This window comes from Centrocercus urophasianus, unplaced genomic scaffold (genome assembly GCF_019232065.1).
Source record: "Centrocercus urophasianus isolate 14NV4802_14NV808 unplaced genomic scaffold, USGS_Curo_1.0 seq_55, whole genome shotgun sequence".
Classification (NCBI taxonomy): domain Eukaryota; kingdom Metazoa; phylum Chordata; class Aves; order Galliformes; family Phasianidae; genus Centrocercus; species Centrocercus urophasianus.
Genome location: NW_024885144.1, coordinates 592934 through 617155, shown reverse-complemented (window position 1 = coordinate 617155; position 24222 = coordinate 592934). Strand labels below are relative to the sequence as shown.

At 50.4% G+C, this 24222-nt stretch overlaps 2 protein-coding genes across 5 annotated transcripts; one reads left to right on the top strand and one right to left on the bottom strand.

The window, feature by feature from the left end:
- The first annotated feature begins 147 nt into the window (after positions 1 to 147).
- Positions 148 to 14229, top strand: NOXA1 (NADPH oxidase activator 1). The gene is made up of 15 exons (XM_042835802.1): positions 148 to 321; positions 1531 to 1613; positions 2994 to 3102; positions 5247 to 5381; positions 6403 to 6510; positions 7225 to 7284; positions 7875 to 7912; positions 8425 to 8566; positions 9858 to 9911; positions 10784 to 10856; positions 11043 to 11101; positions 12016 to 12185; positions 12777 to 12882; positions 12975 to 13098; positions 13295 to 14229. Exons 1-15 carry the CDS (start codon positions 148 to 150, stop codon positions 13384 to 13386), a joined length of 1527 nt encoding a protein of 508 aa, XP_042691736.1. The 3' UTR covers positions 13387 to 14229.
- Positions 14225 to 24222, bottom strand: LOC122169554 (ectonucleoside triphosphate diphosphohydrolase 8). Of its 4 annotated transcripts, none has more exons than XM_042835804.1 (10): positions 23443 to 24222; positions 21005 to 22277; positions 20469 to 20586; positions 19520 to 19670; positions 18676 to 18835; positions 17933 to 18163; positions 16565 to 16828; positions 15899 to 16009; positions 15623 to 15757; positions 14225 to 14998 (listed from the first exon to the last, which is right to left on the bottom strand). In XM_042835804.1, exons 2-10 carry the CDS (start codon positions 21122 to 21124, stop codon positions 14807 to 14809), a joined length of 1482 nt encoding a protein of 493 aa, XP_042691738.1. In that variant the 5' UTR covers positions 21125 to 22277; positions 23443 to 24222; the 3' UTR covers positions 14225 to 14806. The 4 variants fall into 4 exon arrangements, with proteins under 4 accessions (XP_042691738.1, XP_042691740.1, XP_042691739.1 ...); XM_042835806.1 differs by having other exon boundaries at positions 21005 to 21136; XM_042835805.1 differs by lacking the exon at positions 23443 to 24222 and having other exon boundaries at positions 21005 to 21136; positions 22159 to 23421.

The following is a 24222-nucleotide window of genomic DNA, read 5'->3' as shown; positions in this document are numbered from 1 at the left end:
TCGCACCCGCAGGGCCGTGGCGTGGTCCCGCATCCCGCCTCCCTTCATCCGCCCCGGGCAGGAGGGAGCCGGGCGTAGCACTTCCTCGTTGTCCGCCTCCGCCCGCCCCGCACACAGGTGAGGCCGTGCGGGAGCCGGCTGTGCGCGATGGCGTACCGGGAGCTGCTGAAGCGCTGGCACCGAGCCGTGCTGGCAGCGGACGACGGGGATTGGGACGCGGCCTTGGACGCGTTCTGCGGCATCGAGGAGCCGCCGGCCAGGATCTGCTTCAACGTGGGCTGCGTGCATCTGCGAGCCGGGCGGCTGCGGGACGCCCTGCGGGTGAGGGCGGCGCGGCGGGGCGCGGCGGGGGGCTCGGGCTGCTCTGCTCGACCCGGTGTGTGAGGGAAAAACGCCCCACGCGCTCCTCCACGACGCCTTTCTCGAACTGGTGAAATCTACCGGTCTTGATGCCTGTCAGAGAGAACCAGTGGGCGTAAAACGGAGCTCTGCAGCTCTGCGCGTCCCCTGGCGATGCTGTACGAGCTGAGTTTGCCGAGAGGAGCCGCTATCGCGGAATATCGCGTCTGGTGCGATGTGGGGCGAGCGTGCAAGTGCTGGGAAAAAGCCTCATCGCAGCTTCCAGCAGCCAGGCATCTGCACAGCTCGCTGTCAGCAGCCCGCCGAGGTGTATATGGTACTTTCGAACAGCAGAAGGCAGAATTCAGGCTGTGCTGGAAGGGGCAGAGCTGTGTCTCATACCTGTGAGAGACGGTGCCTGAGAGCCTCTGAACAGCCCCAGGGAGCAGGGACACGGCTCGGCTGTGCTTCTGTGTAGACCAACAGTTGGTTGTTTTGTCCTCTTATAGAACAGCAGAGCAGAGCAAGGAGTGCTGGCTGAGCCGCAGGAGGAGCCAGACACCCTGCCAACGGGACACCGACACCCTGAGTCCTGCAGTGCGTTTTCCTCACTGCGGTGCTGGGCAACATGAGGACGCCCAGAGGGCCGGCCTCGATTCACTGTCTTCATGCTGCCATGCTGCAGTAGTTGTGCGAAGAGGCCTCCCAGCATTCTCAGGCAGATTCTCGGGAAGGCTGTTTTGTAGCAGAGTGGGAAACTGAACCGTTGGCCACAAGCTGTTACCGGCTTTGCTGATATTCACCTGGAAACTGGAAGCAGAAATATTGAATTTAAGTGCAGTTTGTGAAGCCCTTCGGTTTCTCTCTTTATGCACAGGTCACTGTAGGCAGATTCAAACAGCCTGCTGTTAGATCAAGCTCTGCTCCAGGCAACAGGGCTCGCAGGTTGCAAGACATCGGATGGCAGACAGGGCTCATTTGTTGCATTCAGTCTTTTTTTCCCAAGGAAGGGTAAAATCTTGAAGCTCAGCTCACGGAGAGGCAAAACCTGAGAGAGGGCTTGGAGCCATTTCCTGCCCCTCAGCTGGGATCACAGCTCCACATTTCTCAGAGCAGACAAGCTGTTCACAAGCCTAGGGCACTGATGGAGGAGTCCTCACTCATCCCCAAGATGTCTGTTTTTCTCCATAGGCATTTGATAAAACAGTTACAAAGGACAACTCCCTCGCTGTCGGCTACTTTCAGAGAGGGTTTGTTTGCCTGCAGTTGGAAATGTAAGTAATGTTCTTTCCTGCTCATTCTTTTGTTTTCTGCTTTTAGTACAGCTTTATCCCTAAAACTTGATCCTCCACTAATTTTAAGCATTTTATATGGTCTGGTTTGGCCTTATAAACCGTGTTACAGGTCAGCAAGTCTCATCTTCCATTTACAGAGGAGAACTGAGCAGATGCAAGCTGTGCAGCTTCAGAACCCCAGCAGTGGCTGATATGTACCATTATTGACCTGTACACGCAGGGAAAGAAGCCAAAGCCACTCCTGTATGCTGGGCTGATGGAGGGTTACGTTGCCATTCAGTTTGTCACAAGAAGTGAAAAACTTATAGTTGCACTGTCTCATGTGTCTTCATACGTTACATGCAAGTCTGGCCTTCCCAAGCCCACAGTCTGCCCTGCTGTCCTACCCTCTGCTGACTGTTTGCGGTCAGCCTTATCTTGCTCACTGATTTAACAGTAGAATTGCTCCACAGTCATCGTGGGATTGTTCCCTGTTTCTGGGGTTAAACCTCAGTGACATCCTGCTCACAGAGGTGCGTGGGAGACTTCACAGGTCTCCTCTGACCTTCAATTACTCTTTCCTGTTATTTTTCCCATTTTTTCCCGGTTAAGTTCTCAGAACTACTATCTTTAGCTTTGGAAATGAGATGAGTGAGCAGTTACATGCTGTGTGCCACCACCAGCAGAGCCATGCTCATGGATGGTTGTGCCTTGGCCAGGGCTGCAGCTGTTCCCCTCTGCCTCTTGATGGGGTGACCATTGCACAGCCCTTCCTGAACCCTTCATTTCTCAGCCTGCGATCTCAGTGGGACCTGTTTTGATTTCAGTTGACGGTGGTGTAAATTCAGACTAACCCTCTGCTCTAGGAGTTTCTCCAAATTTCTACTAGTAGTTGCAGTTGGACCTGGAGGTCTTTTCCAACCTGAGCAATGCTGTGATTCTATGAACAGTGCTCTGTCTGTATATGCTCACCATCAGCAGGGGTTTCATAACCCTTGCTTCTTCTCTGAGATGTTGCCAGGGCAGAACTGCCAGAAAAAAGCTGGGTAGGGAGCTGACAGCATTTGTAAAGCTTTGTTCTTTGCATTTTACATTAATTGCAGAAATGCAATTGTATCAAATTGTATCAAAGCCTGTCTTTTATCCCAAATAGTAAAGTGCAGATAGTCCTAGAGGAGAGACTCGCCAGATTCATCTTGTAATAACTACAAGGATAGGACAGAGAATTTTCTGTGGTCTCAGGATGACACACATCCCTGCTGCTGCTCTCCTCATGCAGGCTGTTAGGCAGAGTGCGTATTTTTGCTGGTTTACTCTTGAACTCTGTAATTAGAGTTTAGCTTTTTAATCTCAGTTTCACCTGTCATTTCTGCATTGCAGGTATGAAGAAGCTCTCTCTGACTATCATCTGGCCTTCAGTCATCTAAGAAAAAATCCCTTCATTGATTACAAGCAGCTGGGGCTGAGGCACATTCTCTACGCATGGGAGGTAAGGGTACTTCTGACTCCGCTGTCTTTCCCCCCTGTTGAGTCGTTCATCAGGTTTTCAGCAGCAGGCATGAGTAACCCAAAAGCTTTTTATGGCCCTATGTTAGGACAGTAGAAAAAATGCTTTCACTTCCGTGATTCAGTTCCTTTAAAAGCACTCATAAAGCAATATCATCTCTGAAGAGTTTTAACAAGTGACTCTAAGATGTGAAATCGTTTGAAGCAGATTCCCATGATTTTTTTTTTAAGCTTGCTTGTAGTAATACATACACAAATTTTATCAACTCTTCAGCTTTAAAAGTTGAAATAGATTGAATTATAGACAGATAGGAACAAAATTTGTATAGAATAAAGATCTTTTGAAAGTTTTGTTCACAAAAGCCATTTTTCCAACTATAGCAACTGGTCTCAGTGTTATCTCTGTGTCTAACCTCACTGGGCTGCAAGCAGCACATTGCTACTGCAACCCTCTGTGTGCAGCTCGTAGGCTGTCCCACAGAATCAGCCTGCTGTGTGCCATTAAAGAAAGTCTGAGTCAGAACTGGCTGTAAGCACCTTCATGTTTAGTTTGTAAAGGACTCATAAAAGCTGTGCATGCGTTACTGGGAAGGTTAATTTTGCATTCCCAACTCTGTGTACACAGACCAAGAAGCAGATACAGGAACAAATATTTAAACCTTACTTCTGCGAGAGCAAGGAGTCATTGTGCAACGCAAATCAAGCGTGCCTTGGAACTTGTCATTCAGCCTTCTTTAATTCACATCACGTTGTACCTGGCAGGAAGGAGTTACCCTTGGCATCTGTGATGCTTCCCAAACCTTACTGTTTTTAACAGTTTCAGTGCCACGGTACTGCAGTATTAGAGCTCAAATGCACTTGGAAACAAAGGCTTCCTTTAAAATGCACAGGGCTACAGGAGTGCCCAGTCCACCTGGAGGAAGATGGCACTGGTTGTGTGATGAATATCCAGTCCCTCTCTCCATGTGCTCCAGGTGCTGCCAGGCTGTGTGCTCTCACTATTCTGACACTGGATTCAGGATCTCATCCTGATTCATTTCTATCTCACTGCTACAGCTACCTGCAGCTTGTTTTTTCGAATTGCACAAACAAACCCTCCTACAGAGCTGCGCCATCAGCTTTCCACATGAGAGACCTCTTGTGGGCTGCATCTGATCCTCTCAAGAGAGAGATTTCGGTGTATGGTCTGGAAATCCAGGCATTTTTTGCCTCTGGTGGAGCTGATACTTCTGAGCTGAATTGAGGATGCTGTCTTTCCAAGGAGGAGTATCTCTGCAGTTCCAGTAGATGTTCAGCATGATCATTCCACCTTGAAAGACTGATATTCAATTATGGTGTAGGTTGCTTTTCCTTTATTCCTACTGCCTGCACTTCAGTTCCAAGTACTGCTTTTTGTCCAAATACCAGAAAGCAATTTGCAAACTGATACCTTACTATCTTACATGATGTGGTTATCTGAATGAATCTGTTAGACCGTGCTTCTGCCTTGTTGGACAGCAGCGTTTCCGTACTCTGATGCCCAATGGAACAGTGGAAAAGAACTCTCTTCCTCTCACTTAAGCATACAGACTGAGGCTTCTTGATGCCCAGTCTGTAGTACTCTCACACCACCTCTTCAAAGAGCGTATTTACATGCTGGGTAGCAAGCTACAGCTGCAACCTGCACCTTCAGAGCCCACGCAAAGGGCAGAAATTTCAGTTAGGTTATCCCAAAGTGAAAGAGAAGGTTACAATTCTGTGCAGCAGAAAAGATTACCTAGTTTCATATAGAAAGATACCCATACAGTTTGCCTTACTAGCCTTTTGGACACAGGAAGAATAAGATGAAAACCTGTTTGGTAACACAGTCTTCATCTGTTCTTCCCCATGCCTGTCCGTGCTTTGAACAGAACTGGCAGTGCCAGCTGAAAGCACAGCTTTGATCTCTTTCCAGTCTGATTATGAAGTTTTCTCAGCTGTGCTCCTCACGGTGCCTTTCCTGTGAGCAGTGGGGAGCAGGCTCTTTTCGTGGTGGTTCAGTGCCAGGTCTCTTGCCTGGCTGAGCCCAGTTGGTAGCACTGGGTGCCGTTCAGCTGCTGCCCTTGGAGCAGCAGGAGGACAGCTGTGCTCCCTGCTTTCTGGCCTCAGGTGCTGTACAGCACTGCTGCCACGCAGTGCCGGCTGCAGCAGTGGCAGGAGGCCAGAGAGACCCTAGAGAAGGCCGTCGTGTGGAGACCTGAAGGAAAATCAGCAACGCTGGCCCTGGCCCTTGAGCGAGTGCAGGTAAGACTGGGGAAGTGCTTTGGGCTTGAGCTGAGGAACCCGAGAGAAGAATTGCAGTGTTTTATGTCTTTGGGTTTTCCTGTCTGCCCCAGCGGTTTGGTCACCTGATGACACTCCAAGCAATTGCTGTGTGATGCTCTACCAAGCTTCAGCTCTGTCACTTCCAGGAGCTTTATGGCATAGAAGCACCAGAGCTGGGAATTATGGGCTTACCTTCACGTTGAAGTCAGTACTTCCTAGACCCTGCTGTTCAGGAGCTCGGCCCTATTCTTACTTGCACTGTGAAACAAGTTGCCTCATGGAGTATTTGAATGCAGATTTGGAGAGTCTCACTTTTCACAAAGCTGGCAGACTTCTTTGAATCCCTTTGGCTCTGGTGACAATTGGTAGCAGCTCAGACATTAATGACAATCACCTTTAGAGCTTAAATACAGTGCAAGCGTGTTTATGGAGATGATTCTACATAATAGTTTCCTGTTAAGACTTTTACGATCAGGAACGACTTACAGGTATCTGATTTACTTTCCCTGGAGGGTTCATTATTTTGTTGCTTCCATACTTCCTTGTTTTGTTTGTCTCCTTTCTAAAGAGTTATCACTTTAGTAATCTAATCTTCCCATCTAGCATCATGTTTGTGCTTTACATTAGCATATGATTTACATTCACTATTTACCTGCTCCTCAGCTGCTGCACAGACAGACCAAACAAAATATCTGAAATCAACTAGAGACATTTAGAGACTTGTTTAACAGACTTTATTCCACTGCCCTCCCTTCCCACCCCTCCTATGCTGACAGTCAGCCTTTGACTCCATACTAGGCAGTGGCTGCTGGGCTTCTATTTTTCACGTGCTGGTTAAAACTTAGTGACCTTTATCAAGTTCACAGCTTTATTTTTTGCCCCGATGTCTTCCTGGAGCCGATCTCTCCCTCACACAGAAGCTATATTTGCTTTTCACTGCTGCTGTGATTCATTTCATATTAACCAATGGCTTTTCCTTTGTCTTCTTCCCACGCCCCAGAACCATCTATTTTTAGAGCCTATGCAGGTTCCCCTGGGGGAATTTTTCAGACCACGAAAGAAGGAAGTTGAACAGCTGGATTCAAAAGATTTCCTGGGGAAACCCAAGGTAACAGCCATGTGATGATTGAGATAAACAGCAAACGGATTAACACCCCACCTTCTGACATCTGCAGAGTGTCATTGCTGCCCGCTCCACCCATCGCTACACTGGTGGAGACCCAGTGGCAGGGCTCTCAGTCAGGGCATCTGGGACACACAAGCCAAAATCTGTTAGAAGTGATACCTTTTCTATCAAAAATGCATATTGCTGCTAAAATCCTTCCCAATCTTGGCCACTTTAAACTGGAAAAAAACCACCAACCACAGCTGAGCAGGTGCTTACGAATCCCTGTGGCTGTCATTTTGCTGACAACAACATTTTCAAAGGAGCACATTCCTCCTATTTGTTACTGCATTCCCAATGGGACAAACATGCACTTTGCAGAAAAATGCTTTGCTATGTGCTTTAATGCAAACCAGCAGAGAATTCTTCCAATCCTTTCCATGACCAGAGCAGTCAGCAGAAGTGCCACAGGCCAAATCGCTCCGGTATGAACAAAGGAAAGGGAAAATAATCCACTCATACTTTGAAGGGCTTTGTAAAGATGGAAAATACATGGACAAAAACTGTTGAAGCTGCATTTTCCACTAAATACATTGCTCTGCTTTAAGCCTGACCACTCAAGATGTCAGAAGGAAGTGGTCCGAGTGGAAGTCTCACAGGAAGTCCGAGCATCTCTTCATCCAGCCTAGATTAAGTCGTTATTTTCTCCTTGCACAGGTGATCTCATCCATCATTCCCAATGATGAGTACATTGGCTTTGAACCTCTCAGGCCACAGGTGAGCAGGACGTTGCTGTGAAAAATGGAATGGGGCAGTCATGGAGCTCCATGTAGGGCCTCAGATCCTAACACCATCAGTGTTAATGGATATTAATATGAAATATTAATGGAAAAGCAGAGCTGTTTCTGTCTCTGGAGACCAGATCCAGAGGGCTTTCAGAGCACGCTGGAGTGCTTTGATGTTGACTGGGAAGGACTTGGCAGAATGAGTCTCCAACCCTTGGATGATGCGCTTTTGTCTCTTCGCTGTGTCCAAAGAGCAGTGGAGATTTCACTGCACTCAATGCACGTTTGTGAATTTACTTTCTTAAGTCTGTCAGCACAGGCATAGCTGGTTTGCAGTTATGTGAGTGTCTTGGAGTCAATGGTTTGCTACTCTGATTGCGATTGATAAAGAAGGCGAACGAGAAGAGGCAGGTTCATCCTGGCAAGGTGTGGAACAGCAGACTTCTCTCTGGATGTTGTGGTGTGACAAACAGGGATTACAGAAAGTACCATATGTGAAGCTCCCTCCTATTCATAAGGACAGTAAATAAGGTCGTAATGTTGCTGTGTAACATACTGTTATATGCTGTTGTCTTCCTACAGAAACAGGGCTTTTATGAACCCAGTGCTGATGCTGTGAGGTATGTGTTCAGTTCTACCCTGGTCTAACTCTTCTCTCACTGTTTCTGTTCAAAAAATCATGTTTTGTTTTCCCATGTCTCTGTCTGAGGACTCTTTGTGATTCACCCCCACCTGCCCCAAGGGTGGAATGAATGTTGAATACATGAAGGCTTGTGTGGCTGCAAGAAACTGCACCTGGCAAGAGTATGGCAGTTCAGTAGCAGCTCTTGTACAGAGATACTGGGACAGTTTGCAGGAACCGATTCAGTGACCTTGGGATATAGGCAAAGATCATATTCTGGCTGGGAAATGGGGGCAGAGAGAGGCTGTAGGATCTGCCCAGGTCAGTGGCAGAGGATGCTCAGCAGTCCAGATCTAGTTCTCAGTATAAAATTCCCAAGTATTCACTAAGTGGTTCAAAAAAAACATGAAAATTGTTCTGGTGATAATGTAACAACAGAAATTTGAAGCTGAATTCAGTCATTGCTTTGATCTGGAAGATTTTATCGTTATTCTCATTCTTTCTTTCCAGAGACCGTGAATCAGGCTACTATCGAGTTTTGTCCCATTATTACCCTGAGGGTGTGGAGAAGTTGGCAGTGAAAGCCAGCAGCCTGGTCTTTGTGCTGGCAAGAGGAGCAGATGGCTGGGCTACAGCCATACATGATGGGCAGGTAAGAAAAAAATAGATGGGATTTCCAGCAGAGACCACAGTCCTGTCTGCAAACAGGAGCTCAATGCAGCCCTCTGAGTGTGTCCTCTGAGGACCCACCTGTAGCACCGAAGAGCTGAGTTCAGGAGCTCATTTCTGCAGAGCAGTTGCTAACTGCAGACGTGATGTCTCTGACTCTTGGCTCTCCCCAGCTTCTCCTGTTCACATCTGTAGCTCCACAGAAGTGTCCTTTTGGGCACTTGTGCTCTCCACTTTGGGGGATCCTATGGTGGAATCAGGTAGGATCGTAGACCTCACAAAGGGTTACAGTATGGAGCAGGATTTGTCAGCTGAGAGCTCTAAGAGAGCGAAAGAGAGAGCTTGGTCCTTAACTAGATAGAATTGGAAAAGCGGGTGGAATACAGAGATACAACATGGAAAAGTCTTTTGATGACTTCTCATGTGTAATTAAGTCATTTGAAGGAGCCAACGCACAGTTATTTACCTGCTTTAAAATTAATAAAAAATTCTACACAGAACCACAAAAGATAGCTTGAGCTCATTAAGCAAGAGAGACTATGCTTTGAGGACTGATAACAGATTAGAAGAGGAATAAAAGGTGAATGTAAATTAATTGTTTGCTTGTTTTTAAGAAAGGATGTCCTAACAGGATCTGTCCTTTAGCAGATCCCTGAGTGGCACAGTGACAGCAGTGCAGTGCGTTTCTTAAGGCAGTAATGTTTCATGGCAGTCAAACCATTCATCATGGCCTGAAGCACAGACCTGGAGCCGCAGAAGGATCTGAATGTGCTGGTTTAGTCAATAAAGTGTCAGATGAATATCAAAGAAAAGAGGAATTAAATGTTGCACACACTGGAAAAAAAAAAACAAAAAGCGTAATTATTCACAATGATCAGTTGGAATGAATAGCTCTGTAGGAGAGACTGTTGGAAGACAAAGAACACTGCTGGGCTGGTACTTCTCAGCATTGCTGCTTCTCTCCTTGAGCATGTGTTTGAGGAGCAGGGTGTTGGGCCTGGGGGGTCACTTCACAGCCACTCGATTACTAAAACTGCTTTTGGTAGGAAATGATGCAAAAGGACTGCTGGATGTTTTTCAGCAATTTCTGGGAACGAACCTTTTTTTAATGCTGCCCATAGCTGGACCTGCCATGGGCACATTTGTATGGCAATCAAGTGATGCTTTGTAAGGGCACAAGCAGTGTAACTGGGGTTAACAGAAGATGGAGCTGGGTAGGCTGGAGCTCCCACAGCAGCAGCTCCTGTCTCAATGATTCGCTCTTTGTCCCACAGAAGCTGCACATACCGACCTCTATCCTGGAGCCTGCCTCAAAGATGGATAAATGGGTGAGCGAACAGCCTCAGAACCCAGGGGAAGAAGAAATGACTGAGAAATATATGTTCAGAACTTTTGTTTGTAAGACTATCTCAGGATAGAATGGTAGCGTAAGGCAAGCACTGCATTTGAGCTTAGACATCGTGAGCAAAGACTGAGTGCTCTTGAACAACAGAAGGGTTAAGAGCAGGAAAAATGCTTATTAGTTTCTGTGCATCTGATCTCTGTATGGCAAAGTGCAGATGCATGCCCAGGCCTCAGTGTCGCACATCACGGGCTCATCTAGGTGTTGTTATCTCTTATTTACTGGGGCTGACAAGAGAAGCTGCCACAGCTCTCATGACCAACTGTCACGTTGTTGTCACAATAATCGTGAGGGCAGCCAGCGTGTAATTGGCCAACCTGCTCCCTACAGCTATCAGACAGCACAGAAATGGGTGAGGAGTGCTCATATGTTCTGGTTCACCAGCACAGAGCAGGGGAATCTGCAATGGGACAGAAATTCCAGACAGACACAGCTTTTTGCCCGGAGGCCATGTGCTTAAGCCCTCAATCCTCACCTTTGACTCAGGGAAATATTTCTTCATCTCCCATCTCCTCCATAGGCATTTCCACACGTGATCCCAGTCCTTCTCCAGTCTGAACCCAATGCTGCAACGTGTTATACAGGCTCTAGTTCCCCACAAGAGATTTTTGTTTTAATTCTGCTATGATTCTTTTCCTCCATATGAATCCCTGGCCATAACACTCACTTGGGCATTTGCTTCATGAACTGGTGTCCCCGGGAAAATTTGTAATCTGTTGCAGCCTCTGACCTGAACACTGGCCTTGCCCACCCTCCAGTGTCTTCTGCTCACTCCTTTCTTACGCTGTTCTGTTGCAGAAGATCAATGATGGGATTCCTCTCCCTCCTGCCCAGGTCCCTCCCAGCCGGCTCCACGTGAGGCAGACACCAGGTAGTCTTGTGGGCCAAGGACCTCTGTGGGTGTTTTGTGAAGCTGCTGTGCCCAAAGGGGCTTTAGGGTGCATGGGGAGGTTGCTGCCCTCTGAAGCAGTGGCTGCCTGTGTGCTGGTGGGTTGCAGAAGTGCTGTGTGTGGCCTCTGCTGACTGCAGGTGCTGTTTTTGTGTTCTCATTCTGCAGAATCTCCTGGGGAAGAAAATGTTTCTGCAAATGATTCCAGATCCCAAGTGGATTTTGAAGTAAGGTGTTTAACAAACTGAAGCTGCCACTCACTGCCCTAGGAAATGAAGGATATAAAAAGCACAAGGGGTCAGATTATGGCCAGGTGCTTCAGAGTTCCTGAGCTGCCCCAAAATCACTGGGAAAAAAAACCTCTTCCTTTGCCCATTTTTCATTTCCACAGAGAGCCCGTGTGGCCTTTCCTCCATCGCTCCTGATTTCATGACCCTACAGCTTTGTGAGGCAGCCCCGAAGTTGAGGTTTCCTAGGTCAGAACTCTTTTGCCATCCTCCCGGAGCCAAAAGCCCCAGGCACAACAGTGCCCAGTTTGCAGCCATTTTGCCTTTGAACTACCTGCTATCCCTGGTCCCCTCCTCCCACGTAACATTTTCTGTCCTTGTCAGTCTGCTTATGATGATAATTCAAACATCCATAGCAGCTTTCTTCTGGGATAATGCCATCTAATGCAGCTCCATGTCGTTGCCAGCCGGTGTGTGGTGGAGCTGGAACTGATTTTGTGTCCACTTGGGGTCAGCACCTCTCTAGCAGTGCCAGGGGCAGATCAGCTCTTATCCCCTTTGTCTTCGCTGCCCGCGTTTGCAGGGATTTGGGGGTCTTGTTTTGGAGCTGTACTTCTGACAGAAGGCAGCAGGACCTGGCTGCACCTCTCCAGATATGTGGAGGACTTGGGGCTCGGCTCATACAGGTTTACATTCAGAGGTTGTTTTTATCTGAGCCAGAAACACGCTTCCTGGGTCATGGCAGGAGCATTTGGTCCTAGGCTTTGACCCCACATTTTCCCTCTCTAAAACTCAAATCTTCATTTTGATCTTTCACGGTCTCTGCAGCAGCACCGAAGCCAGATCCTGCATCTGCCAGCTCTCATGCTAAGAGCTCCCTGAATAACCAGGCTGTGTTGCCACATCTCTCACAGGTCCCACTGACCCACAGAGACACTTCCTCCAGCTCGGACAGACCAGCTGTGCTGCGGGTGCTTTGCGAGTGCACGGTGGTGCTGAGGGCAGGCGAGGTGCCCTCCGTGCCGGCGCTGCGGGCGCTGCTCCGGCAGCGTTTTGGCCAGCAGGCAGAGCGTGGGAGGCTGAGGTATGGCGTCCTCCAGCACTCACTGTGCACCCTGTCCTTGCAGTGTTTGGCAGCAGTGATTTCCCTGAGGATGCGGGCGTCTGACTGCGTCTGGTCTCTGGTCGATGGGGAACAGCGTGTGATCCACAGGCTCTGGAGACCTGGAGGATCTTTCCAAGGAAACTGTGTCATTGTCAAGAAAAGAGAGAACAGAAGGAAAAACTCTGTGCAAATGCAACTGCTGTGTTGAATTTTCTTATGCATGGCCTTAAAGACACACTGGAATCAATGCAGAGCAATCTGAGAGTCCGGTGTTAGCTAGTCCTGGGTTGGGTATCCCTGACCGTGACATCCCTGGGGACTCACAGTTGGTGCAGACATAAGAGATTCAGACCTACCCCTCAAGTGTCTGAGGAGGCAAGACCCTCCCCAACAAATGTGTGCCCATTTGTGCCCATTGAGCATGCAAGGTGGCCCCTTGTCATTGCACAAGGTGACAAACTTGGAGCTGGTTTACAAAGAGAGTTTTGCAGACTGAAGGTTGTAGAAGGCTAGATTTGCCTAAATGTCTTTAGATCATATGATTTGAGTCATGTTAATGAACCCTTACAGCTACAGGCATTTGGATGGCAAAGAACTAGGTGCAGTTTCAGGAGAGGAAGATCTAGGGAAGATGTGGCAGCAGCTGACAGATGGCAGGATCACACTCTGCTGCCAGGTACGTGGGCTGTGACAAGCATCTCTGCTATGCTGGGCTCTAATCTTGTCTCTGCTTTTCCTTGCAACCTTCATGCTGATTTTCTGCTGTAGGACTTGGACTCCCACTCAGGCAGACCCATCCTCTACCGGATGCTGGCTCAGCACTCGTACCCTGCACAGGGACCAGGAGACCTGGAGTTCAACAAGGGGGATGTGCTGGATATTCTCTCTGAAGGTAGCTCTCCAGTCATATCTACAGGCTCTCTGAAAGAGTCTGATGTAAATGTGACAGAGGAGTGGATGACTTTTCCAGTGCTGTTTCAAGTTTGTGACAGCAGGAGGTGCAGACCAGAGTTAACTTTGAGCCATGAAAGCTCACTAACCTTGCTCCCGTGAGCCAGAGCTTATCTTGATTCTTTTTGTTTTCTCAGTGAACAAGGACTGGCTTGAAGGGCGCTGCAACGGCAAGACTGGCATCTTCCCTAAATGCTTTGCAACCCAGACCAGTTGTGCCTTCCCATAGGGAACAGGAGCCTTCTGCCTGACCACATGAGGAGCCCGCTGCCATCAGTCCCATCTGCCAGGGGTAGGAGACACCAGAACCAGCTCATCTGGACACAGCTGGCCCAGACAGGAGCTCTGCTCAACCTGAACAGATGTCCTGCACTGACAGATCCCGTGAGGTCTGTTCCAGCACTCACTTGGCAGCAGTTCCTGCAGCCTGTTCCCAGACCTGACACTTTTACCTCTGTGGTTCCACTGCCAAAGATGTTCCTGTATAGGGCATAGAGAAAGGAGGGGACTGTGTTTGGCTACAGGAAATGTCCACGTGCTGTGTGTCACACTGCAGGGTGGGAAAAGGTTCCTTTTGGGCAGGGGAGTTTACTCCCTCTCCATGATGGTTAGGACCATTATATATCATCTTCACACAGTAAATACTCTGTGGATCTGAAAGAGCCAAAGAGCTCTGATTCTTTCTCAGCCCAGATGCCTTTGGTTGTTTTCTCAAGCCCCTAAGCAGTCCTGCCTGGATTTTCCTGCTTCTTGCTGTGTGGACAGGGGTCCTGCAGCAAAGAGAGGCAGCTGTGGAGACACCCTTGCTCACACCAGCCTGGGGCTCTGGCAGAGGCTTGGAGGGTCTGTGCAGAAGGCAGGCTGGGCACTGCAGTGCTGACCTGGTGGCTGGAGCTGGAAGGACTGAGAGGACTGTCTGATTCCTGCAGCTGAGCTGTGCTGGGCTCTGCTGATGTAGATAAAACACTCAAGTGCCTGGAGCTGGAGCCTGCTATGGATTTAGTGTCTGACAAAGCTGGAGTATATAACTTGAACGTGAAATAAACACTGAGCAGAGTTGGCAGCTCTTAAATCAAGTTCCAATTGTATTTTTTTTGCTGAGATATGATTGTAAATAACTTACAGACAGCTGACAGTCTGTCCTTGGAAAGACATTCTACCACATACTACAGAAATCTTGCACATCTTATACAAGACAGGATACAGAAAATGCCAGTCCTCTCCCAGAGCCTAGGTGACCACCACTGCTCTCCAGCACCCATTGCCTTCCACAGCTGCAGCTGGGAGAGCCAACCCAGCAGGTGTGGAAGTGCCGAGGGATGGAAGCTCTGCTAGACTTGTTAGCGACCTTTGTATTTGAAAAACAAAAAGGGCTTTATTTCTAGCTTGAATTCATATGGCCGCTACATCTCAGTTTGGCCTTTGTCAGCCAGATTGAAGAGGTTTCTGGCATCATTTCCTCGTTGAGATTTGTAGGGAGTTCAAGATGCCTTTGATGTCTTTACAGATGTGGTTCAAGAAGACTTCATGAGCAGTGGAGGTGGGGCTTAATGCCTTCTTCCCTCTCTTGCTTCCACCTTTTCTTGCACCACCCTCCCTGCCTGGTTTAGAAGGCAGGGTGCCCGTAGGCTTCTTGGAGCTACTTGGAGCTACTTGGATTTCCAGAAACACTGGAGGAGAATTGCCACCAGGCCTGTAACTATAGCCAGCACAATGAAGGAGATGGCTCCTGCCCACAGACTGGGCTGCTGCCCCTTGATGTGTTCCAGAGCCTCCGTGGGGATCATGTTGGTGAGGTTCAGCATGAAGCCCAGCGTCCAGCCAATATCTGTGTTTCCTGCCTGAGGTGACAGAACACAGGAGATCATCAGAAAGTGCCTCCCTGGGGCAGTGGTGGCTTTAGTGTGAGGGACGGTGGCAGACCTGGTCCCACCAGTGCCAGTTACACAGCAGCTTTGCCCTCCCCTTTCCCAAGGGCTTTTAAGCTGCTGCTTAAAAGGCAGCTGCTGTTGTGCAGATGTGCCTCTGTGACCTGTGTTTTCCTCCCCTTAAAATCCTTCAAATTTGATTTCATTCTGGTTCACATGGCTCATGGGGCCACAATCGCTTCCCTGCTGTTTATGTGAATTCTGCACAGCATTAGTGATCAAAGTGGCTGAATCTTACTCTGCACTTCTCTCACCCCCTTAAAATTAGCTTATGTTTCCATCAGAGTACATAAGAGCTGGGGTCAGTGGTTTGAGGGCAGGCAGGACTGAAGCTGTGCTGGGATCCCCAGACACGAGGCAAGGACACATTTCTGGTGCAGGAGATTCCAGGGATGGTGCTCCTGAATCACAGAATTGTAGGGATTGTAGAGATCATCGAGTCCAGCCCCCCTGCAAAGCACTGTGTCCTTGGGCCAGGGCAAGGACGTGGCCACAGCTGCCTGCCTGTTCCCTCTGCCCCACGAAGCTTTTTTTTACCTTCTGGCTGAAGTGGATGTTGCTCCACGTGCGCTCATCAAACTTATAGCCATCGACCAGCAGTGTCAAGATGTAAAGTCCCACCACGCAGTACGTGTGTAGGTGCTCCTTATTGTCTGGGAAGGTCTCCACCAGCTTCAGAGTCATCAAGGGACACAATATAATGAGGAATGAAACCTTCCCTTGCCCAGAGAACAGCAGAGCACGTGCTTTCTGGGCAGGGATTTGGGAGAGGACAGGCAGAGGACTCCTTGGTGCCCTTTACAAGGCTCTCACCTTGGACCAGTTCTTGTTGCAGAAGTCCCAGACTGTGGCATTGACATGGCTTAGAGACTGCTGGCTGGTCAGGTTCAGGAAGGAGAAGGTGTAGTAGAACCCAGCAAAGGCCTGGAGAAGAAGGGGTGATGGTAAAAACTGCATCTCCCTCCTCACCCAAAGGAAGGCCTCTTCTCACAGCACCTCTGGGCTTGGGGTCAGCACTGCCATCCCTGCCTCAGACAAGTGGGGTATCAGATTAAGAGGGCTGGCTGAGCCTGTGGCAGAGCATCTCACTGCAACCTCTTGGATCAGATCTTAGAGTAAAGCCTGACCCAACAGACCCTCTGCTGGGGGGCAGATTTCCATGTGATCTCTGTGGTTCTGCATCCACCTGATAGTCTACAACACTTGGAGGCCATGGACAAGCCTTTGGTTTCTGTTTGCGCTCAGGAGCCTGGCCAGCTCAGGCTTGTTCCTCATGGACAAAATCTTCCCATTTCCCTCAGGGGGAGCTGGGACATTGCAGAAGGCAGAATCCACTTTCCAGCTTAGGGGCAGAGGTTTGCAGATGGGGCCAGCTTTGAAGTCCCCTCTTTTGCTGCCCCTTCTCACAAGCAACAGTAGGGAAGACTTCCACCCTCCATCCCCGCACCCACACCAGCACCAACAGCCGAGGCTCCTTACAAAGAACTGTCCCCTCACAGGTGGCTGATAGACCCCGTCGAACCCACACGTCCTGTTGGCCCCACAGGTGAAGTTGAAGAGCTTCAGGATGGCGGTGCGGCACGCCGCCGGGTTCCCCGTCCCTGTTACTGTGAGGATCTGTGCAGGGCTGAGCGTGCTTGGAATGGGGACACAGGGACTGTCGTAGAGCTCTGCTACGGTGATGTTCTCCTGGTATCCCTTGGGGTAGCAGGGGTGTGATATCTGCTGGGCGTACTGGCTGTCCTGTTGAGAGAGAAGCAGCCATTACCTCTTGTGCTTGATGTGGGGTGCCAGTGATAACTTACCCCGTAGCTCAGCCTGTGCTTACACCCCCCCTGAAAGCAGGATCTAGATCCCAGGAGGACTTGAGCAGAAGCAGAATCCAACCTTTGGATGCCTTTAACATGCCGATGCATTCTGTTAGTCCTGCCACTGCTGCTGAGCAGGACTGCGGTGGTGGTGCCACTGTGAAGCCTGTAAGGTGCCTGTAAGGCTGGAATCTCGCTCCCATGGCCACTGCCTCTCTGCTGTGTGGAGAAGTTGTCGTTTTTGGTACCTGGTTTGTCCCCACCACATCTTGCAGGTTCTAACCCAGAAAGGACTGAAGGTGCGTTCCATCTGCACGCTCCTCAACTATCTCCATCTCCCACGGCATTGGGCATCTCACCTCCTCATCTGAGCTGAGATGGGAAAATTTCTGGCTGTTGGTGGAGCAGTGTGCAGGAGAGGGTGTCTGGAATCCTCACTTTGAGAAAAAGTCAAAGGGGCAGGTGAATATAACTCCCATTAACAGCTATAATCTCTGCACTGAGCTGTGTGCAGTCTCAGCTCCCCACCCAATCTGCTCTCTTATGGAGGGGCTCACAGTTTGGACATTTGATCATCCAGGCCAGGAGGTGCCAGACCATGTCTTTGGCTGACTGCACTTCGTGTCTTCTAACTGAATGCTGCACCTGCTGTCCAAGGAAGGACCTGGTTGGCTTTTAAGTCACTTCACATACAATGAAGATGATCCCTGGAAACCATCCAGGCAAGGAAACACTTTATGTGGGTATCTGTGAGAACAGGGAAGAATATAAAGCTACGTCTGGACTTGGGAAATGATGGAAAATGCTGTTATATGGCAAAATCTGGGGAGGTGAGAGCCCTGCATGGGACCACCACTACTTCCACTCAAATGATAAAATTTTTTAGTCTAGTACATAAAATAAAAGCCTTTCTCAGGTTCTTGAATCTGTGAAAGTTCCCTACCACTTTTTCTACATATGTGTACAAATTTTCTGGAAGACATTTTTCATGGCAATGGGAAATGGTTGAGCAGCTTCTACTGCCCCATGGCTGCGATACCTGATGGAGAGCTGCCATCAGCCTCTTCAAGGCCTGCATCTGCCCATAGCACAGGTAGCTGTGGGTGTAGAGTGAGTAGTTGGTGCCGTACAGCCTGAAGAGGACAGACGTGTTTTTGTCTTCAATGGTGACTCCAGGCTGGAAGGTTATTTGTGTTGAGGCTCCTCCAAGATCCAGAGCTCCCAGGACCTCAGTGTTTTGTGGATGTTCCCATTTTCCTGTGAAGGAAAACTGGCCCCATAAGGCAGTCAGTGTTAGTCTGTCCCTTCCCTAAAGGTTCTGTGATCTCAAAAGCCTCTGGGAGACCTTCCACATCCTATGTCCCTGTTTAACCCCTTGCTGCCCACATCCTCCTCAACCCACATAGATCTCTGTATAATGCTAAGGTTTGAGCCCTTGGCTGCTGCACATCAGCTTGGATCCAGGGAATTTGAGGAGGAAAAGTGTAATGTTCTGGACTCTGATACTGCTGTGACACCAAAATCAACCCATATATCAATGGAAGGCACAGGGCCAGGATGAGCTGGACACAAAGATCCTCCTGCTCTCGACTCTCCTAATCACACCTGTAGAGTAAAAGGTGCAGTTCACAACAACATGCTACATTTGTTTGGATGACCATCACTCTAAAAAGACATTTCACTCCCCTGTGGGAATAAAGAAATCTGGTCTTTACACAGACAGGAAGACACACACACAGTGCATCCCCCCAACCCCCCCGTGCCCTCTCCTCTGGCCCGGACCTTGATAAGTGTGTCCAGCAGGTAGTTGACAGTGATCCAGCCAAAGGAGCCCTCCTCGTTCCCGGTGAGGATCTGAGCTCCACGGAAGTCCACAGGGTACTCACGAATGGCCTTGGTGACCTCAGCGAAGACCTGCTCAGCCTTTGTGCTGTTCTGCTCCCTGCAGAAGCAGACAAATCCCATGTGGTGGAAGATGCAATTGCAGGGGAGCTTTCAGAGCAGGCTAACAGTAAAAGGCTGTGACCTGCAAAGGAGTGGGACTATACAGTGACAGCATATACCCCATTCATCCATTGCTTTTAATCATACAAAGAGATTATAAAAAAAGATGGAGAAAGATGTTTTACTAGAACCTGTAATGACAGGATAAGGGACAATGGTTTTAAACTGAAAGAGGAGAGATTTAGATTGGATAAAAGGAAATTTTTCACAATTAGGGTGGGGAGGCACTGTCAGGATGCCCAGAACTGTGGATGCCCCATCCCTGGAAGTGTTCATGATCAGGCTGGATGAGTCCCTGGGCAGCCTGATCCAGTGAGAGGTATCTGTGCCTATGGCAGGGGGTTGGAAATGGATAGGCTTTAAGGTTCCTTCCAACCCAAGACATTCTATGAATTCAAATCTAGCAAAGGAGGTTGTTCCTCCTCCAGGGTACTGCCAGGCAGGCACCAGTGTAGGCTGTGGGGTATCCCATGGAGCAGTGAGCTGGCTATGTTGGCCAACCCCCAGCGGGCTGCAGAAATGGATGCTCAGCCATCTGATGATGATCTGATGATCTGCCCCCAATCCCAACCCCACATCCCTTCTAAGATGTTGAAATGTGGGGGGGCAGCAGGGCCCGTACCTCAGCAGCCTCATCCCCGCTGTGGCCCCCAGGTAGGTGGGTGTCTGCCACTGCTGCTCTGCAGGGATGACTGCCATGGCCTTGTCCAGGCAGGGCTTCAGACTGGCACCAGCTCCAGTGGGATCATCTGCATAGCTGGAGATGCCAGATCCTGTAACAGAGCACCTTGTGATGCCCAGGAGGAGCAGAATAGGATAACAGGAGACACATCCACCCTGAAAGCCACGAAGACCCCACAGGTTTTCCCCATGTACCAAGACCAATCATGCCCTTCCAAGGGCATCTCCAGAAGGGCACTGCTCAGAGCTGGCTTGCCTGGAGGTGGCACATGCATGCTGCAGGAGCAGACAGAGACTCCTGCTCTCCAAGGAGTGGGGAGCTGCTGTGATGCTGAGTGTGTGGTTAATCCCAGTTTCCCAGCAGTCAGTTGACAAATAGCATGGTTAGCACGGTTCCTTACTTCCCTGGCAAAGGGGGATTCTCTCATTTGTCCTTTGGAGAGGACATGTGGAGCTGATATAAGCACAGAGGTGCTCTCCATGCAGCTCAGCACAAACACGCTCTTATTTTTATAGGCTAGTGCTAGATCTGAGCTCCCAGCGTGGTCCTGCACTGGGTGGAGGCAGCCAATATCACTATTTACCTTTCCTCCAAGCTCTGCACTCCAGGTCCTCCACCAGCCCCAGTGCCCTTTCATTTACCCTTCGCCCTTCACCAGACCTTTGCTTTGGAGCACAGTTAACCAGTAACTGACACACTGTGGCTGCAGAGCCTTGATTTGCCATCAGGGCAGGCTCTACAATCTCCCACCCCTTGCCCAGGCACTCTGCCCTAGGTCAGTGGCCTTTGTCAGTCCCTTTTAACCGACTGCCCAGAACAGCCTCCAGCCTGGTGTCCCTAGGCTGAGCAGAGGGCGGGGAGAGGGACAGACACGTCCCAGGACTCTCACCATTCACAGTGCAGGACTCCACCTGGGAGACGATGCCCGTGCCGTTCTCCTTGTCTGCAGGCCACTGGTAGACGTAGAGAGCCGTGTGCGTGGAGCCGGCGTCGAACACCAGGCTGTACTGCAGAGAGAGGCCGACGGGATGCAGGGTTTCAGGAGGTGCAAAGCAGATTTAGCTGGCTGCAGAGCTCCAGGTGAGCAGGCAGAGCTGCCAGTGGGCAGGGAGTGGCCCACGTGACCAAGCCAAGAGTGTCACCGGAGCAGGGAAAGCGTGACACCGCAGTCGCCAGCTGTACTGAGGCCAAGGCTCTTTGTGAGCTAGTGGGGAAGTTCCCTTGGTTCTCTGCAGTGAAAAGGCTGTATGTGCCGTAAGCAAGAAAACTGTGACAAACCCATTTGACGTGCCACCCTGCACGGCAGTTTGTCCCCATCTTGGTGAATAACAGCACAGCCTGCCTAAGGCTGGGGAAAATCTCAGAATAGAGGTTAGACAACACCCGAGTGAGAGAAGGTAGATGGGCTTCTGCCAAAGGCTTTACCTTAGTGCCAGGAGGCAGCAACACATCCTTCACATTTACAGCACTCAGTATGAGGGCAACGATGCTGAAGACACAGGTGGCTGCCAGGAGACCTGCAACGACCTGGGCTTTGTACTCCATTCCTCTTCCAACCTGCAAAAACACCCCAAGCCCAGCTTAGCGCTCCTGTATTTGCAAGGCCAGATTTGAAATGCAAATCTCGTGGATGGGGTGGGACCTGTCAAGATGGACCTTCCCCCATGTCTGAAAAAAGGGCTTTAAACCATTCTTGGAATCACAGTCACAGAATTCCAGTATGGCTGAGGTTGGAAGAGACCCTTGGGTCCACCTGGTCCAACCCCTGCTAAAGCAGGGACACCCAGAGCAGGGCCATGTCCTGGCAGGTTCCCACTGGGTTGATATCTTTGGAGTGCAGAGCTGCATCCCCCTGGCACCCACATTCTGCCATTATACCCTGCACTACCTCACACAATCCATCCCACAGACTTGTGACCAGCAGGTCACATAGAATTACAGAATCATGGGACAGTACAGGTTGAAAGGACCTCAAGATACAATCAAGTCCAGCTTCTCATGGCAAGCCTAAATGAGACTATCTAACCAATCCCATCTTGAAAACCTCCAGTAATAGGGAATTAAAACATCTGTTGCCCAACAGTATCAGACTATCCTCGGTCTTTCTCCAGGCAGTGGAACAGCATCTCCATCCATGTGTCTCCTGCCTGGTCCAGCTCTGCTCACCTGGTCAGAGCTCAGCTCCCAGCATCATCATCCCTGAGGCATCACCAATAAATTGCAATGGAGAAGTGAAACCCAAGGGCCTGGTTCTCTACAGTCCCACAGCACAGAGCAGCTGACACGTCCTCATGCTCAGCACCCCATGTCTGCTCCAGATGTGCTTTTCTACACAAAGTTCTCCCTTCTGTTCCTGCATCACCCTGCGCTGTACTACCATCGTGTGACTGCAGGCAGTAAGCCTGACCTCGTACAGCCCAGCCTGCACAGCACTGGGCTGCAGCTGAGCAGCAGATGCCCTGAAAGCCCTGGAAACAGCCTAAAGAAATGATTCTAACCCAGCCACTGCCATGGGGTGCACCGTGGGGAGCTCACTGGGCTGTGCAGTTCTCCCAGGAACGCATAGAAAATACCCTTACCTTGTAGCCAGTCCAGGTCAGCAATTTAATAGGAAAGGAAGACCTTTGGCAAAGTCACAAAAGACGGCGATTCCTGTTTCAGTCGATATCTCCAGTGATAAATGAGGGTGACCAGTGCCCTATAGGACATGCTATGTATAATGGATAACGTTCTTTTCTGTTCCACGTCATGGGACAAGGGACGTGGGATAGGAAACCTTTATCAGACCTTATCCTATGGCCAAGAGCCCTGCCCCGTACGGTAATGAAGGGCAGAAGATATCATATGCAAGGTGATGAACTCTATTGAGCCATCTCCAGACCTATTAGCCCTGCTGGCTTGCACAGATGTAACCATGCAGCTGAGAAGTGCTTCCCTTGCTCCTGGTTTAACAGCAAAGGAAAAGGTCCCAATAGCAGCACACATCTTGGAAAATTCTGCCCCAGGCAGTGTGCGACGGTGATAAATTGCACCATGTCAAACCACCTTCACCTGCCCTCGGTAAGGCCAAATTTCTATCTTATCTCAGCAGCAGGCAACAACTGCAGGCAGCACTGAGTCTGCAGGGACAGGGGAGGAGAGTGGAGCATGGGGAAGGAGCAAGCAAGCAGAAAACAAAGAGGGAGGGGTGTGAGAAGCTGATGGGTCTGCCTGGAATTTCTGTGGCACTTCAGGCTGTTTTGTGCTACTGTGTCTGGCACAGCGCCCTTGTACAGCAGGTTTGGGGCACAAGCGGAAGGGATAGAAGGGTGGTGATGCCTTCCAAGCTGCAGTCAAGCCATGCTGCTGTATGGCTCCACAAGGAGCAATGCCCAGATGTTTCAGTGTGCAGAAAGCTTGCAGCTGTGCATGCTGCTTGAGCTGCTCCTGCACCGGTTGGTATGTGACCAGACACAGCAAAGTGCTGACAGCTGCTGACAGCCCCTTGCAGAGCCTCTTGAGAGGAAGGAGGGGAGCCTCAAAGTTCAGACTCATGGGCACTGCTGGCCATAAACTGTGTGCTGCTTTGGAAGATGTGTTGCTGTGCACATGTGGGATTTGGGGTCAAAAAGGCTCTTAATGTTACAAGGAAGGGGGGATGTGCAAGCTAGGAGTCCCCTTGCCAGGCAGAGCAGCGCCCAACCTCCCACCCTGCCACCAACACGAGGTCCAGCAGTGCCCTCCACGTCCCCTGCATGCACTGAAGGCACCTGAGCCACGAACCACGGCACCCTCTCACCTGCCTCCCATCTCACCCCTGCATCAATCTCCCCACAGCCAAGCCTCGCCGAGGTCGCCCATTGCCATCCCCTGTCCATGCTCACCTGTGCTGCTGCCAGTGGGGCCAGCTGCTGCTCACCTCGGTGTCAGCGTGTACCTGGAGTGCGGGCGCTGAGCCTGGGACAAAGGCTGCCCAGGAGTCCCCTGCACGGCCCTCCCCTTGGCCTCAAACCAGCAACCTCCCCTGCAAGCAGCAGGGCCGGGGCTGGAATAGAGCCCGTTTAACCACCTCGGTGCTGGTGGACAGGCTGTGCCCTGGGATCCTCGCCCTTGGGGGCTGTTTGGAGGTGCCTGGCAGCGCTCTCCTTGATGCTGACGGTATCCACGCCTCGAGGGAGCTGGTGAGCGCGTTGGCATCGGGACTGAGATCTGGGAGAGGAGCTGTAGTCCACAGATCTCCCAGTCCCATAGCTGCTGCAGGGCAAGGCATGGCCGAGCCTGTCACCTGCACCCCAGCTGCCACCCTCTGCTCTGCTATTCTGCTGCTGCAAGCAGGGCCAGGCTGGCAGAGCTGCCCAGGGCAGGAATAGGAGAGACCTGGCAGGTGGGGACCCGTCCTCACGGAAACACATCCCCAGCGCCAGGGAGCTGCCACCACAGCCAGGACGCCATCTGTCCCCAGGGGGCTCCATCCCACGGTTAGGGCTCCATCCCACGGTTGGGGTCCCTCCCAGCCACACGGCTGTCCCCACAGATTTGGGCTGGCTCCCACAGCCAGCGTCCCTCTCTCCTCTCGGTGAGGTCCCCGTCCGTCCCTACAGCCACATTTCCGTTCCCGGACTGGAGGGTCCCTCTATCCCACGACGGGGGCTCTGCACCCACCC

What these genes read in the sequence shown, in the direction of transcription:
- NOXA1 (XM_042835802.1), top strand. Translation starts at nt 148, where the DNA reads ATGGCGTACCGGGAGCTGCTGAAGCGCTGGCACCGAGCCGTGCTGGCA. An exon ending in GTTTGCCTGCAGTTGGAAAT is followed by an intron (nt 1,614 to 2,993) that starts GTAAGTAATGTT and finishes TCTGCATTGCAG; the next exon opens with GTATGAAGAAGCTCTCTCTG. An exon ending in GCTGGATATTCTCTCTGAAG is followed by an intron (nt 13,099 to 13,294) that starts GTAGCTCTCCAG and finishes TTGTTTTCTCAG; the next exon opens with TGAACAAGGACTGGCTTGAA.
- LOC122169554 (XM_042835804.1), bottom strand. Translation starts at nt 21,124, where the DNA reads ATGGAGTACAAAGCCCAGGTCGTTGCAGGTCTCCTGGCAGCCACCTGT. An exon ending in CTGTGAGGGGACAGTTCTTT is followed by an intron (nt 16,010 to 16,564) that starts GTAAGGAGCCTC and finishes CTTCTTCTCCAG; the next exon opens with GCCTTTGCTGGGTTCTACTA. An exon ending in ACATCCACTTCAGCCAGAAG is followed by an intron (nt 14,999 to 15,622) that starts GTAAAAAAAAGC and finishes CTGTCACCTCAG; the next exon opens with GCAGGAAACACAGATATTGG.